The sequence below is a fragment of the Podarcis liolepis genome (assembly GCF_965112155.1).
Source record: "Podarcis liolepis genome assembly, chromosome: 3".
NCBI classification, from domain to species: Eukaryota; Metazoa; Chordata; class Lepidosauria; order Squamata; family Lacertidae; genus Podarcis; species Podarcis liolepis.
Genome location: NC_139557.1, coordinates 24767778 through 24784901, shown reverse-complemented (window position 1 = coordinate 24784901; position 17124 = coordinate 24767778). Strand labels below are relative to the sequence as shown.

Sequence of the window (17124 nt, the reverse complement as noted above, 5' to 3'; positions counted from 1 at the left end):
ATCTATGTGTAAGAAGAAGAAAACACAGCCATTCCCCAGTCACTTATCAGAGTTTCTAAATCCAACAATGTTATTTTGATATTTTCCAGATAAACACCCCCCAAAATTCTTAAGCAAATATTTGTCACTTAAGCAAATGTTTGCCACTTTGGTCAGTCGCCTTTCATGAGCTGGAATGTTATGGGGATAGTGTGTGAATTGGGGCAGGTGGCTGTCATCCAGATCTGGAACATTTAAAGAGAACTGTGGAGTTTAATAATGTTACCCAGCTGAATGTTTCATTTCAACTCAGCCTAGCCTTGTAGATTTGGTCTGTACTGAGTACATATCTAGTCTGAGCTTTATCATCTTGTGGACATCCAGGTCCATAAACTCTGTATGGTTTTGATTCATCACTGTAACTTTTATCTCAGATGGTAGCAGATGGGGGAGTGTTTTCATAGACCTATCTAGTGAGGAAACTATTTTGTGGAAGCTAAGTGTTGGAGCATATGATTTCCATGAAGAATGCCCCAGGTTGAATCCTTTCCACTTCCAGATAGGGCTGAGAATGTCCCCCATCTGAAATATTGAAGAGCTGTGGCCAATCAGTGTTGGCAACCCTGAACTTGGTGAACAAATTAAATTAATCAGTATAAGGCCGTTCTCTATGTTTCCATCATTATTACTGTGATGTGGCAACATATGTTTATTTCAAACAACAGCTGACTGTGATATAATATGCTGCAAAGGAAAAAATGCTTTGCTAATCTAAACTGTGTGAATTGGCTCTATAAACCAATCTTAGTACTGTGGATGAGCACTGCTAAATTTTTTTTACCTTTTATCGTTATGTCACATCAAATGTTTAAAAATAAGGGATGCTTAATAATAATTGCATGGGATATATGTGGGCAGACAACATGATAACAGTAACTTGCTGCTTATCTACACTAAAGGTAAAACCAATTGAAGTTCCACACTGCATCCCTGTTATTCCACAGTAGTCCAAATGATTGAAGGTAATTTTTGCCTAAATGACATTCATCTGTATTCTCATGGTCCCCAGCCTGTCAGATAATCCTGCCAATCAGTGACATTTTCTGAGGCGTTTTTCACTGACAATTGGATGAATGCCAGTGCAACACATTGGATGTAGATGACCAAGCTATCAACAGATGGCTGAATAAGCTTTAAATCATGCATCTAACTAAAACACTTATCTAATTTTAAGGAATGTGACCCCTTTCTCTATCCAAACAGATCTTAGTAATTTGGTTGCTGAAGGATATGAAAATTCCTTTAAAAGGCTGCCTGAAGAAAATGTGCATTCTATACACATATTTTGTTACAAAGACAGAAAGTGCAAAGTATTATTAGCCTCCTTTAGAATGGCTATTCTTCCATTGTTTTGACAGTAAATATATAATTGACCTTCATTTGTTAAAAACAAAATGCTTGTGAGATTCATTACAATTAGCATGTCTACCAGAGTCAGCAAGCATATGAAACAGCAAGGTAAGGGTATCTGGAAGACACATTTTGGACCTTAATTGCAGCCAGCATCTCTGTGCTTCCAGTGTCCCAGGTCTTTTAGTTTCTTTCTAACCAATCATTATTGAATAGCTAGTAAGGCTACATATATAGATGGATCATTACCAAAGACTGAACAATTTAAGTCAAATTAGTTATTCAGGTGGGATGCCATGTGAAAGTGATGCTGATGCAGATTTCAGGTCAGCTGTAACCCTGAACTGAATTGTCATATACGTACAATGTGTTGTCTATGTCTTATTTCAGTAGATGTGCCAAATGCATATATGCATTTTCTGAACATGTTGGTCTGTTGCGGTTGAGTAGGGCAACCTACGCACACACACACACACACACACAAGCAAGCCACATATCAGCAATAGCTCTGCATACCTCCAGATATGCAAAGATACATTTTGGAAATTCCTTCTTATTGTCCTGGCCCTGGGGTTGAGGCCTCCTTTTTCAAGGGATTTGGAATGGGGGGAGAAATTGCTCTTAGGCGCAGCCACATATATACATACTAAATCATACACACTTCCATAGGAGGAACTTGCTTCTAGAACTCGGAAATCTAGCTCAGAAGCCCTATTGGAACCACAGTGTCCCTTGCTCTGTTGGGGACAACTATCACTAAAGCAACCTAGGCCCTTTTAAATGAGCCGCCTCCTCTTATGGGAGGTGCAGCTAGCTACTTGGGCTGCATCTCACCTTTAAGGCTCAGTCTAAGGGTGACAGCTGCTGAAGCATTCTTGCTCAAACAGTCTGAGTTCTGCATGGAGCTGTCCAGGGTACTATTGAAGCCTCATCTTGATAGTGCCGAGGCCAACACTCAAAACAAAACACCTATTAACTTTATCTGATAAAAAAGAAGTAGGGCTTCTATGATATCTGTTAACATCAACTTAGTTAAAGGCAATCAACTTTTAAATTCAGTAATATATAAATGAAAGCACAGGTTTCTGTATTTGATACAATATTCCTAGCAACAATTGCCCCTTGGGGTAGAAATCGAAATCGATAAACTCTTTAATCTGAGTAGGCTGAAAGTAAAGAGTGAGGTTACCATAACTTCAGCAATAGAAAAAAAACTTAATGGTATAACGCTGGGAAATGTTGACCACTTTTCCTACTTGGGCAGTTATATTTCCACAAGGGCCAACTTTGATGCCAAAATCCAGCATTGCCTGAGCTCTGTGAGCACAGCTTTCTCCCAATTGAATCACCGAATGTTTGAAGACCAGGACATCCACACGGAAACCAAAACGGTTGTTTACAAAGCCATTGTACTACTAACTTTATTGTACCCTTGCAAAACACAGACCACTTATAAATGATTATCGTCTTCCAAACAACTATTCTATTCCTAACTTAAGAATGGAAAGTGAAATACCGGTGGACAACAACAGAGGTGTAAATATGTTCTTTAAGCAAATATGTAGACATATGTAGAGCAACAGGCTCCCCTGCTCAGATTTACCCGGCAAGATCCAGGCAGAGGTCGCGATAGGCGCTCCTTCTCAGCGTGAGAAGAACACACCACTCTTTCCTGCCCCCCCCCCCAGGCAGGGGAAAGAGATAGACAGAAATGTATTTACATGCCTTTATTTCTGTCTTTGCAGTGTTACAGAAAACATGACTGCTCTCTTCAAACTCCAACAGCCGAGAGACAAACTCCTCCTGTACTTCCTGTACAGCTCATATTACACTCTGAGCTAATTCTGGTGCCCTCTACACTGTGAATTGACTGTCCCTCTGTTTCCCACGGAACAGTCCCAACATTCCCATTATGTTTTGCTTTCAAGCTAGCAGTAGCTCGCGGCTGCATTGCTTCAATATCGTAACAGGCACGTCTGGCAAACCTTCACCATGGTCAACCCCCACCTGGAAATCTATGTTCCCACTGTGGAAGGCCATGTGGATATCCAGAACTGACGTCCACAGTCACTTACAGACTCATTATTAAGACTGTTTTCATGGAAGACAATCTTACTCGACTATGAGGGATCGCCAAATTAAAAGAAGAATTAATAGTTTAGGGACAGATGAGGAACCGGTCCTCATGAACATTCCTGAATTGTTGGGAAAGCTTAGTCCATGATGATCTCTAGCCTTTCAGCCTGGGCTAAATCTAATTGTGCTCAAGCACTGAGTGAAGGCAGCCTGCAACTAGTTTTTGACAGGCAGCTGTGAACTCTCATTTAATATGTTTTAGGTAGCAATTGGGTTGAATATGTGTATGAGAATACATGGTTGCATCACAGTCTCTGGCATGGTTAGGCTTCAGATGTATTTCTGATGGCTTGACTGTCATTGTGCACTGTAACAGTGAACATTTTTGACCCCATAGTGTACTTCTATGTCAAGGACTGGACTGAGGAAAAATGGTGGGAGCCCCCCCCCTTTTTCTGAACCTTCCCAGGGGTAGGAGGACAATATTGATTTAGAACAGTGGTTTGCAGAAGGGCATAGTCGAGAGGGGGAAAGCTGGGAAATACTGGGTGAGGAAGAGCTGGAAGAGCATACACCAGGAGGGAGAAAGCTGGCAGATTCAGTGTCTTTGGATAGCATTCCTGATCCTCACCTTTGCCTAAGAATAGACGGGCTTGGAAAGTGACAGAACAGAAAGCGCAATGGCAACAAGCTCAGATTACCCGATACAGGAGTGACGTATACACTGGACCCTCGGGATACGAACTTAATTCGTTCCAGGGGTCATTAAGTACCCCAAAAAGTCTGCAACGTGAGGCGCCGCTTCTGTGCATGCACGTGCGGCGAAACCTGGAAGTATACACTTCCAGGTTTGCCACGTTCACAACCTGAAAGTTTCGTTACCCGAAGGTAATGAGTGATTTGCATTCCTTTGTCTTTCGCTGTGATTATTAAACAATTTATCTGGTAAGAATGCTCCTTTCGTTTGATCTGCTTAATTACTGCCACCAGGGGAGGGAACTGATTCCCTGAAGCCTGACATTCTACAGGTTGTAGTGAATTAAGCTTGATTCTTCCCTGCACCTTTTTCTAAACTTTGGTTTTCTATAATACCTTTTTTACTGCAGGCCAAATTACTAAGGTCAACAGCCATTCTCCCTCATACCTCATTTTCTTGTATTGTGCTGCAGTAAAGTCACATAGCACAGTTGATTCAGACCACCAGGCAACCTCTGCTTCACTTTTGTTAGAATGTCATCTTACACTATTTATAGGAATGGAATTTTCTCAAAGTATTGGTGTCAAGTTTATACACACAGTGTTTTCCCTCCCCCAATTCCCATCTCATTCCTTGATCTTGACAAGTGGTGAGCTATTTTAGTTCCACTAAAAATATGAGCATATGCATATAAAAACGTGTATATTTTCATAAAATATATGAACGCTCCACGTTTCCTAAAACAGAACATAAACAGATACATACAACAATGCAGATTACTGGTATAGAAAATGTTATATGCTAATACTTATAAAAATATAGTAGAGTGTGGGGCTTGACACCCTTTTTCTATTACAGATATAACACGAGCATTTCTATGTATTTTTTTTTCATATAACCAATTGGGCACTCTTTAAGAAAGTAAAACACGACAATTAATGTGTAGCTCAGACATAATTAGAAGCTCAGTGTAAGAGGCAGTCCAATGTGAGCCATGCTCACCAGTGGCCAAAATGCCACATTTCGTATAGAAATCAATTTAAAATAGATTTCTCCTCTGGCCCTTGGTGTGTAAGCATCCATCCTTTATCATTATCTCCAGTTGTCACTCAAGTCAAATTAAATTGCAAATATAAGGGGGAAGCAAGGTGTCTTGCATATATAAAAGGTCTTTTAGAAAAGCACATGAATATATATATATATATATATATATATATATATATATATATATATCCAACCCTTCACCTTTGAAGCCTCCTACAAATAGTAGTAACTGGAGTAGGAACAGAATAAATGAATGAAAAAATGTATTATATATTTGCTTTATCTTACTAGGAGTTCAAAGACCGCTTTGGGTGGGGAAAACATGCTTATTTAAGAAAGCATCACCCTGAAAGGTGTATTGCCATCCTAAACAAAAAGAAGATCTTCTGGTAAATGGTACAACTACACAGAGGATTAACAACATGTCTTATGGCAGCTCAATCCCAAAGTAGCAAGGAGAAGGTTATTTATTATGCTATTTAAATTATAAAAGAAGCTCACCTGGCAAAAGACTTAATACGTCTGTGAGACAAGCTGATTGTGTAACTGAACACAGGGACGATTCATTGCTAAATAGTATGCTGAATTAATTTTACATTTCTACACAGTGTAAGCTTTAACCTGAACTGTGAAAGAAAGTGAGGGAAGAAATATTTGACTTACAGAAGGCTTATGTAATTAGAGTGGGAAATACATGCTGTTTAAGATAGAGCTGTGTGCAAATGGCCTCTTGAAATTCTGCACCCTATTTGTGGTCAGAGAAACAGCATGGGGGGCGGTATTTCACCAAATGTTTACAAGGGAAAAGAAATTCTCCAAATGTATCTCAGAATTCCCCCCATCCCTGCAGCTGCAAATAGCTACAGCAGCATCTTTGTTGTCAGCCTGGACATTATTTTTCTTTGTCTTGGTAATGCAATTTATCTCTTTTGGTGATATGTTAAGTGAACACACTACTAAAGACTTATCCTGTGGTTGTTATAGAAATATTTTAAAGACATAGATACCAGTCTTTGGAGCAGAGAATAATAATAAAAAGAAATTATTTAAAAATGTGTAAGGCTGATGCCCACCTTTCCTGGAAATATGATTTTTCTGGATTGTAAATGCACATATACAGTAGTTTTCTGTGCCTCCATCCTTTCCTAGTGGTAGAAATTCAAGTAATATTTTTTTGGCTAAGCTTCCTTTGGAAAATACAAATTTAGAGGCTTGGGGGGGGTGCCCTTTTTATAATCCATGTATTTCCCTTGTAATAACACACATATAAACTGAGTATTACAGGAACACAGAAATAATTACAACAGGCATAGGAAAACTCGGCCCTCCAGATGTTTTGGGACTACAACTCCCATCATCCCTGACCACTGGTTCTGTTAGCTAGGGATGATGGGAGTTGTAGTCCCAAAACATCTGGAGGGCCGAGTTTGCCTATGCCTGAATTACACAGACAGACAGTAATAGCCTCAAAGCATCATGAATCCAGTAGCCTTAATCTTTAAACCATTTTTTTTTTTTTGTCCTGGACAAGTCCAACATTTTTGGTTTAACACCCACTAAAATATTCACCACTCACACCAAATTTTCAGAGTTTGACAAATAGCTCATTCTGGGGAGCTGCCCATTTAAATAGGCTGAGGGAGATTTGGGTTCTGTTTGCTCTGCCCATTTATGGGTTTTCGTCTCCCACACTGCTAGAATAGAGATAAATCCCTCATTTCTGTACTAGAAAAAACATGGCTCACAATGCTTGGCTCACAACTCTTTATGCTTCCATGGTGCTAGTTTGTTGACTTTTCATTTTCACATTTATTCCACTTCTCATGTAGTATGGCTTCAAAGTAGGCTGTGGCACCTGCACTCAGTTTTTATAAAAACAAGCAATTGAAAAATTGCATCTGCGGAGGCGGACAAACATGAGAAAGTGACATTTCCAATTCCCCACCCCCACCCTGCTGATGGTCAGTTAAATGTTGCCATGGGTCTTAAATGCCACGTCAGCTGTAAAAGCATTTTAAGCATCTGTTTTAATAGATTATATCTGCCACCGATACAACAGTTTGTAGGTTTTTACTGGCGGATTAAATTTATTAATACCTTGGCCTTTTCTGGTAGTTGAAATGGATCCAATTCTCGTGTGTATTTGATTACTTTTCCACAGGTCTGTTTGGGTTTTGGCAGGTGTTTTCATGTTGAACAGATATAGCACAGTACTTTTGAGCTACTGTTTTTCAGCAAAGGACCACTGTTTTAAATTCAGGGGTGAGAAAACTTTTTTTTTCCAGCTCAGGGGCCACATTCCTCCAGGGCAGAGCCAGATGCAAAAAGTAGGTGCAGCCAGAGGCAAAACTGGGACGAACAACAAATGCGACTTCTGCATTCATGCCATGCCAAAGTCAGTGGTTTCTACCTACCTACCTACCTACCTACACAAACATGTATGGGCAATCTATCTGGAAGATAAAATTATATTTCAAGGAGTTAGTGATCTGACTTGGTTGCCCTCTTCCTGCCTCTTTTCCTTCCTTCTTCTCCTTATCTCTTGTTAAGTTCTTTGATGGCATGAGAACAGCCTTTAATGTCCTAATCAGTTAGGAGGAAGAGTTAGTGATGAGAACCTTATTTGATGTTGGACATTGTTTGGAGAAAGTGATGCATTGGTAAAGGTAAAGGGACCCCTGACCATTGGGTCCAGTCATGGCCGACTTTTGGGTTGCGGCACTCATCTTGCTTTATTGGCCGAGGGAGCCAGCATACAGCTTCCAGGTCATGTGGCCAGCATGACTAAGCCGCTTCTGGCAAACCAGAGCAGTACACGGAAATGCCGTTTACCTTCCCGCCGGAGTGGTACCTATGTATCTACTTGCACTTTGACATACTTTTGAACTGCTAGGTTGGCAGGAGCAGGGACTGAGCAACGGGCGCTCACCCCATCACGGGGATTCAAACCGCCGACCTTCTGATCGGCAAGTCCTAGGCTCTGTGGTTTAACTCACAGCGCCACCCGCATCCCTGATGCATTGGTGACTGGGGGAGTCACTTCACCACTTCTTGAGGGCTTCCAAGTGGCAGATTGAGGTGCTTGCTTGGTATGTGTATATTGCTTGCTGTTTAGAATAAAACCTTTCATCTTCTCACTCACTTGTGTTTTGTATTACTTCTGAATCTCATTTTAAAAGAACCACCTTGCATACGGCAAGACAAAACATACACACACTGCCATTCTCCCTTAAGGTAAACAAGAAGCATTATGATACTTCAAGTGCCATTCAAAAGCATTCAAGAAGAGTGCACAGCCTAATTGGGTTGTGGCCTGGGGACTGTGCAGAAAGCCAAACTGAGAAGGTTCTTGCTTTAAGTCACCTGATCTTTCATGTACTGTGTGCATGCGTAACACATATTACGCAACGAGCAGTATATTTTCAGTGAATTACTAATTTATTTTACCATTCCTGACTTCTGTATTATATTTATATTCCAGCACTGCCATGAGTGTCGTTAATTGTATATCTAAAATAAAACTGCTCAAAGTGTAAAATGTGAACAGCTTATCCTTAGAGCTTTTTTGTTCTAGTTTAATTAGAACTTGCTATTTTAGTGATAGCACTCATTATCCGCATTTTTCCTCATTAGAGTGAATGCCGCTGTAGACACCACTGAGTCACAAATCATCATATGTTTGCACTGTGCTCTTAAATAATGACCTACATATCACTTCTTTTAAAAAAGAAGATTCCATGGCAAGCAGTTCTGTTACATCACTGCAAGATGTAAGCAGCAGTCTGCATTTGTGTGTTTGAATATTTAAACTGTTTTTTTTGAGAGAACACCAAAATTTAAGGGCCAAAGTGGCAGGGCAGAAGTGACTATTTGTCCAATCCCTTCCACTTAACCCATACAGTTTTGGCTGGGGTGATTTTGCAGCCAACCAGGATCCAGGTAAGGCACATGTGGGAGGCAGTGTGCTTCATCCCATCACTGGCTGAAGCCAGATGAGCCATTTAACCTCATTCTGCTCCTAACTTAGCCCTCTTTTGCAGCTGCCTTTGGTAGGATGAATTATTTGCAATGTACTCAAACTTGTTGCTGCCACCTTCTGGAGTGTTAATATTGCAGCATTATCAAGTTTCGCATCTTTGTTGAGCATATACTCTCTACCTACATCCTTTAATTAGCCATGAACAGGCCAAAAGACACAGACTTTCATTTGCAAATAGAGGCCTTGGGAGGAAGAGAACTTTCTTCAACTGGAGGGGGCGCATGCTAACCTTTGTTTTTTTCTGCGTTGCTAGTCTTATGGTGATGCTGCTATTGTTTCTTCACACACACACACACACACACACACACACACACACACACACTATAATACAATACAATACAATACAATACAATACAATACAATACAATACAATACAATACAATACAATACAATACAATATAAATATGGAATGTTTAATTCACTTTCATACTTTTGAAAGCCATATATCGCCTTGCGGCATTATGACTATTTAAATATCCTTACCTGTAGCTGACCAATTTATTACTTCCCCTTTATAAATGTGCACAAGAATAAAAATGTTAGAAACTCCCCCCATCAATATGCTTATTTAGGGCAAATAAATAAATAAAATAATCCAATTCCCTGTTGCACATTAGCAGTAAGAACAAGTTCTATACTTTCTAGTAGTTACAGATGGGCTTCTAAGACCATTTCTCCAGAGCTTGATGTGGGTGTGGGTTCATTATAGATGAAAACAAAGCTGCACAATACATCAAATATGTTACAAGAAATCCCTGGCTCAGAAACATCTTTTCAGTGGGAAATACCTGACACACAATAAAAAGAAACTTCACAGAACTTTTGCAAACTTCTGTTCAGTGCACATGAATGCTCTCTGCATTCATTTCCATAGTGTACATGAAACCTCACTACACCACTACAGACAATATAGGCCGGTGTCTGTCCAGAACTTTAAGAATACATTCAGGTCCCTGTGTACATATTGGAAGTACTGAATTCAGATTCTGAAATACAGCCTAAGTGTTAAAATGAATGAGGATTTCTTCGCCATGCTTTTAGTACATTTTGCAGCAAGCAAGGTGACCACACTGTGGATAATCATTTGAAAATGCACACAAATTTTGTAAAGCATAAAGCGTTAAACATTAATGCCAAAAGACCTAAAGCCAGCAACAGCAAAACAGGAAAAGTAGCATTGAAAAGATGCTTGTCTTTGAAATGATTCAAACAACAACAAGAAAAAGCCAGCACCTTTTCAGAATAAACGTAACTATGTGGACTGAAACTAAGGCCCTGGTTGGTGGATATACCAAACTAATCCCAGCTAGCAAGAGAATCCAAATGGACCAAAAGTGGTATTTGAAGCAGCCTGGGCGTAGGCTATTTTTGTTGGCTTTTCAGGAAGTACCAGGTATGGTGGGAAATAATGGCCACAATATAAATGGTCAAAATATGAGACTGGCCAACCCAGCATTGGAGCAGCAAAGTTGGGACATATACAGTAAGTGTTTAAAACCACTCATGCAAAGCAAGCATGCAGGAATGACACAATATGTTCACCAACTGGAGAAGGCTTCACATTTAATACAATTACAATGGCAGAAGTCTGCCACTCCTGGGTACTGTCTTCCCATGTAAATCAAGCCCTTTTCTCCATACCAAGTGGTGACGTGAAGAATACCACCCAATCTGCACAGTAAGCTAGTGCATGCAAAAGGCTTCATCCATGGAGACTGTTGCTATGTGGATTGCTATTTAAAGAGGTCTGCAGAAACACAGCATCATGCTGCATTCATATACATCTGTAATAAGACATCCTCACTCAGTCCTCACTCTTTGGTTACATATTCCAAGGATAGCCTTGTGTCTGGGATACAGGGAAATGAGAGAAGTGTAGGACTGAAAACACATACCAAGCTCAAAACCAATGCACCAAGTCTTTTTGCAAGAAATACAGTACATCACTCTCCTTTATTTCCCTTCTACAATATTTTTCTTTCGGAGGGGGCAGTTGAACAATGAGGCAACTGAATGTGCTATCTGCTATATTGTCCCCATTTTACATGTTACTGAAATTACCAAATTTGTTTCTGAAACACAATAAGCTTTTCTATATAAGCAAGAGTAGTCAGACATTAACTTAACAATGCTTTCCCCCCGGCACTTGACAACCGTTTCTGAAGAAGAGAAAACGTAGAGAAATAATGGCAACTGTGATTGTTATAGCTGAAAATCAGGAGAAACAGATCATTTGACTTTCAACAAGCATCAATCCATCTCTTTGCCATTATGAAAAGTAGAACACATGTGGCTATTAATTGCTGCGAACCACTAATTGTTCACGAAACAGAAATCTTATAAACAGTATAAGTGTAGCCATGAATAACTTTACCTCACTTTCAGGTTTCCTTGCTGTGGTTGCCCATCATAAACAGACAAAATATCAAAATCTTCTTCAAGGGCAAACGTATGAAATGATAATTGTATCCTGTTACGTTCTCCTGTGATAATGATCCATGTGCAATTGGCATAATTTGGATAGCCATGAGGAAATCCTGGGCTTTCTATTGTACCATTTGGACCCTGTACTAACCCTCCACAGTTCTGACCTGAAAAACAAAGAGAGAGAGAGAGAGAGAATAAAAAAGTGAGAACAGCTATGCTTTCCAATTTTAATATTTCTTTTTACCTAGTTTTAAATATATATATTTCTAATTATCATAGGAAACATGAAAAGAAATATTGAAAACTCAGCATTCCATGGCATGTGTCAAACCATCTAACAGCATGTTTATTTGAACAGTCCTGAGTGAGATATCTAACAGATATTTTGCTTTAGTATAAGTTTCAGATTAATTTATCCTTTTCTCCTGTACCCTTGAGTTACCATAGGATAATGTATTTATTTTTTAAAAAAATTAAAGCTTCAGAACCTGCTTTCTGCAGTGGTGATGGAGATCTTAGCTATACAACTATGTGCAGATGCCTCTGTGAAGGGAGTGACAATAGGAAATGTTGAACATCAAGTTAATATGTTTGTGGATGATGGTGCAAAATTCAATTGTTGTGCTTCAGTCTTTGAAAGAACATTTAGAACAGGCATGTCCAAAGTCCAGCCCAGGGGCCACTTGTAGCCCCCGGGCTAGTTTCAAACAGCCCCCCCGGCAATTTTGAAAAAGCAATCTCTTGCAGCCCCCGAGCGCCTGCCCACCAAAGCCATTTCATTTTGGCGGGCTCGTCACGAGTTCTCCCCTCTGTGCGGGGGGCGTGGCTAGCCCCCACACCATTAGGGAGTCCCCGGCTGCGTCACTCCTTGGGTCAACCAATCTGGGCCGACCAATCTGGGGGGAGGGGCATGGCTAAATAAATAAACAAGTAAATAAATACTACAGTACACATTCGGGATGTTGATGTTGCAGCGGTGTCAGTGAAAGAGGGGCGGCTGCCGCCTTAACCCAGTGCCGGATTTATGTATAGGCTAAGTAGGGTGAAGCCTAGGGCCTCTAAATCTAGGGGGCCTAGCCAGCCTGCCCACTCCCCAGTGCCGCAGTCTCCCCTCTCCCAAAATTGTAAACCCAAGACTTCATGCAAGGACAGGGCAACTCAGGCCCAGCAACTATGAGACTCAGGGCTAGCCAGTGGGGCCCAATTTGAAGCAGTGGGGCGCAACTTGATTTTTTTTTTTGTAGGGCCCCAGTTCACAGCAAAAGTCTGCAAATTCTTACAGATATAAATAAAGTCCATCTGGATTGCCCTGGTACAGGGACCCCCTTAGGAGCAGCACGTGGGGCCCAATTAGGCCCAATTGCCTTAATGTCAGTCCTGATGAGACTGTGCAGGGGTTGGACTGACAAACCCTGCACCTTCTTGGTCCCTGGTGTCACCATTCAGAGTACAGACTCAACAACTTGTTATGGAAATAAAAGGGGCACTTATTGGAAATCAGTTTTGTCACCTCTTCCCCCCAAACCCCGAGACAATGAACCCAGCCACCTTTTATTCACAGTCGCATAAGCACTACACTACAGCATGGCCATAAACCTGTACGTTCAACTGCTGAAATATACACCCAATATGTAGCAATGGAGATTTATATTACTGCTTTATGAATGAACACTGTGTTTTATGAATGGACTCTGTATTTTGTGAATTACCTAAGAGCCACCGATAGGGACCTCTAGAATCTGACAGCTAACCAATTGGGTACTACCAAACAGCGACCCCTATCACAGGAAGAAGCAGGTAACCAGCAGGGAATGCTTCAGCTCAGCCTTTGCACTGTTGACTTAACACCCCCTGCTGTGCAGATAATGGTGAAAGCTCATAAATTGTATCCCTTCTGGCATCCTGGCCAACTCTATTATGCTGGTGTAAATCCTGGTCTGGGACGAGTGAGGCATACAATGGGCACCACCACTGAAAAGGCCCTGCTCCATGTCATTTGATAGAGTACCCACTTGCCCTCCTTCTTGACATAGAATGCTCTCTATTGGAATCTCCAGGTCCAGTACAAAGACCATAAGACGAGAGAGCAGGGACCTTGAAGTTCCCAACAGCTGTTAAGCAAGCAAGCAAGCAAGCACACAGGTCACCTTTGTCACAGTCAGGATGCCTATGTCCTGGCCAGGCCTGCACGCAATCTTGTTTTTGTACAATCTTGTTTGTCCTCAGTAACCAAAATCATATTATCAACATATACAGTAAGAGCAGAAAAGTTGTTTTCCTTCATTGGCAAGGAATCGTACAAAACAAAGTGGCACTAATAAAGAAAAGTTCCAGGGTGGCAACAGAAAGCAAACTAAAAATGCTTTTGTAGTTCATCAAAACTATCCAGCAATACCAATAGAAAAACTGGTGCTATTAGCAGTAATCCTAGTTGGTTAATTGGTTTGGCAACTTCTGTGCACATGACTTGTGATGCTAATTATTTTCCCCAAGAGTTAAATGATAACTAATCAGAGGCTGCTACAGGAGAGGTATGAGATTCAGGTGAGGATCAGATGGCTTGTCAATCCCAGCAGGTATATAAGGGGATGACCCAGCCTGCCCAGGCCTGCCCTGGTCACAAAAGGTTTACAAAGTTCAGTTATTGCAAAAGTTTTTCAGTGTTAATTTTATGCATTTTTTAAAAATCACCATGGTATTTAACAATACCCTCAGCTGGGAAGGGAGGCTTCACACTGCCTATCAGAGCAGCCCCAATCCCAACTCCTACTTGCGTGCATACACTCCATACACAGCCTATAGAACCCTATTTTATTTGACTTATTTGCAAGGCTGGACCCTGCCCGAGAAAATTTGGGGGCTGAGCTTCAGCACAAATTAAATCTTGAACATCTCTCTCCCCTGTCTCTCTAGTGCGACAGCTTCTCAAGCAATAACAGCCAGCGGGAATAAGTAATGTGGCTTGGTGTGATCACATTAATATTGCTAATGCTGAGTACGTTGTTCCTGGAATAGCCAAACCCCATGCTGGGACTTCAGTAAAACCTTAATTACCAAACTTCAAGCTTCAGTTTAGGTGCTAAAATGTTTGATCATGCCTTTAGTCAGGAGTGCTGCATTGTGCCAGTTGTGTTGTAGTGGACTCAGTGCTGGACTAGGAAGACCTGGGGGTCTGAATTCTTTCTGAGGCAAGTTGATTCTCGGTGGGTGACCCTGAGCCAAGCACATGCCCCTCTCATTCTAACCTACATCATGACATTTTTTGTGAAGAAGAAATGCGGGACATCCTTTCTCTTATGCACATTGCCCTTAGCTCTTCAGGGGAAAGTAGGATACCTATTTTAATAAATGAAAGTACTATTCAGGCTCTTGGGAGAAAAGCAATGACAAACCTAGACAGCATCTTAAAAAGCAGAGACATCACCTTGCCAACAAAGGTCCGTATAGTTAAAGCTATGGTTTTCCCAGTAGTGATGTATGGAAGTGAGAGCTGGACCATCAAGAAGGCTGATCGCGGAAGAATTGATGCTTTTGAATTATGGTGCTGGAGGAGACTCTTGAGAGTCCCATGCAAGAAAATCAAACCTGTCCATTCTTAAGGAAATCAGCCCTGAGTGCTCACTGTAAGGACAGACCCCGAAGCTTAGGCTCCAATACTTTGGCTACCTCATGAGAAGAGAAGACTCCCTGGAAAAGACCCTGATGTTGGGACAGATGGAGGGCACAAGGAGAAGTGGATGACAGAGGACGAGATGGTTGGATAGTGTTGTCGAAGCTACAAACATGAGTTTGACCAAACTGCAGGAGGCAGTGGAAGACAGGAGTGCCTGGCGTGCTCTGGTCCATAGGGTCATGAAGAATCGGACATGACTAAACAACAACAACAACTATTCAGGCATACATTTTATGAACATGAAGGCACAGACACCATATTTTAATGCAAAGTATAAGATATTGACTTTTTAGCAGAAAGTGTTGATACTGGACTACAGTATGTGCATGGCCCCTAAATTAGGCAGTCAATAAAAGCCTCGTTTTCTAAAACTTCCAGTCATGACTGAATTCTAAGACTTTGCTCAGCAGGGCTTTGCTCCGAGATTGTATAGTATACACCCTGCAGAACCATATGAGGGCAGGCAGCTTATTAACAGGCAACCCCTTACCAAGTAGCCTTGATTTACCACAAACATTTTTTCTATCCATCTTGCTGAGCTCATTAATCCCACAAATACAGATATGCCGAATCTTAGAATTACACTGAGGCTTAAAAATCAATCTGTTTTGTAATGAATAAAATGTCTGCACAGAGAAAAGTTGGGAGGGGGCGATGTTTTGTGCACAATGCTTAGGCTCTCACATGCAGTTTAGGCACAAATATAATCCCAATACTTGCTGTTATACCCAAAACAAAAAATTATTCCAGGCTACAATTTTTATTTTTATTTTAAAACTTCCTATGAATAGGTCTCTAAGTCTAAATCCTCTACTGAAATGCTGTCAAATGCTTGTGGGAGTTTCCAAATCTCAGCATAAAGGATTCAATAAAAAAAGGATTTGCGGGTTAAAACTAAGGACTAATAAGCAACCATTTTCTACTAAATTTAAATCAGCAACTCTAATGAATAGATATTAAAGCTGTGGGAATTCAGTAGGCCTTTAAAAAGAGAAGGATTTCCTAGCATATCTGCCAATTGTTCAAACCAAGCCATTATAATGCAGATACTGCCACATTTCTTCCCCTAAATGTAATGCCTTTTATAATTAAGTAGTTCCTAAAAATGTATTTATATCCTGTTAAACATAGCTTGAAGCAAGGGACGAGAACTCTCAGCTGGCAATAGGAAGCTGCAACAAGCTACATTATATGAATGCTTCCTTCTTGTTGCATAATGAGGAACAGAGTATTGCCACGGCAGAGTCAGCTCTCTTATTCTCTGTCTTCTAAAGCAGTGCTCCATGGTGTCTCCATGCACAGTGAATGCAAATACAGGGGAGAAGACTCATGGGAGCCAGTCATGCCCCGAGTGTTCTCTTGACCCTATCTGATCAGGTCAATGGCCCATCTCACCCAGCATCCCCTTCTTACAGTGGCCTGCCAGATTTTTATGTGAAGCCCACAAGATCAACCTGAGCATAATTACAATCTGCTCAGCTGCCATTCCCAGCAACTGGTATTCAAAGGCACACTTCTAGCAACAAAGGAGATAGAACAGAACCAGGATGGCCAGTAGCCATTGAGAGTCTAATAATTCCTCCACAAATTGGTCTTATCCTCCTTTAAAGCTACACAAGGTGGTGGCCAACACTACCTATGGTGGGAGTGAATTCCATAGTTTAACTATGTGCTGGGTGTAGAAGTATTATTTTTGTCTGCCTTGAATTCTCCAGCACCCAGCTTCATTGGATGCCAGTTCTAGGGGCCACAGGTGAGAAGTGAGTGCAGGGTGGACAG

The 17124-nt window shown here is 41.0% G+C and overlaps 1 protein-coding gene across 2 annotated transcripts in view; it reads right to left on the bottom strand.

Annotated features, from left to right (window-relative positions):
* The window catches only part of CSMD1 (CUB and Sushi multiple domains 1), a 963313-nt gene that overhangs the window by 759900 nt on the left and 186289 nt on the right, over positions 1 to 17124 (bottom strand). For both annotated transcript variants that reach the window (XM_083495378.1, XM_083495379.1), the window contains exon 2: positions 11620 to 11836. In XM_083495378.1, the coding sequence (XP_083351504.1) occupies positions 11620 to 11836 (217 nt within the window). The remainder of the gene's footprint in view (positions 1 to 11619; positions 11837 to 17124) is intronic.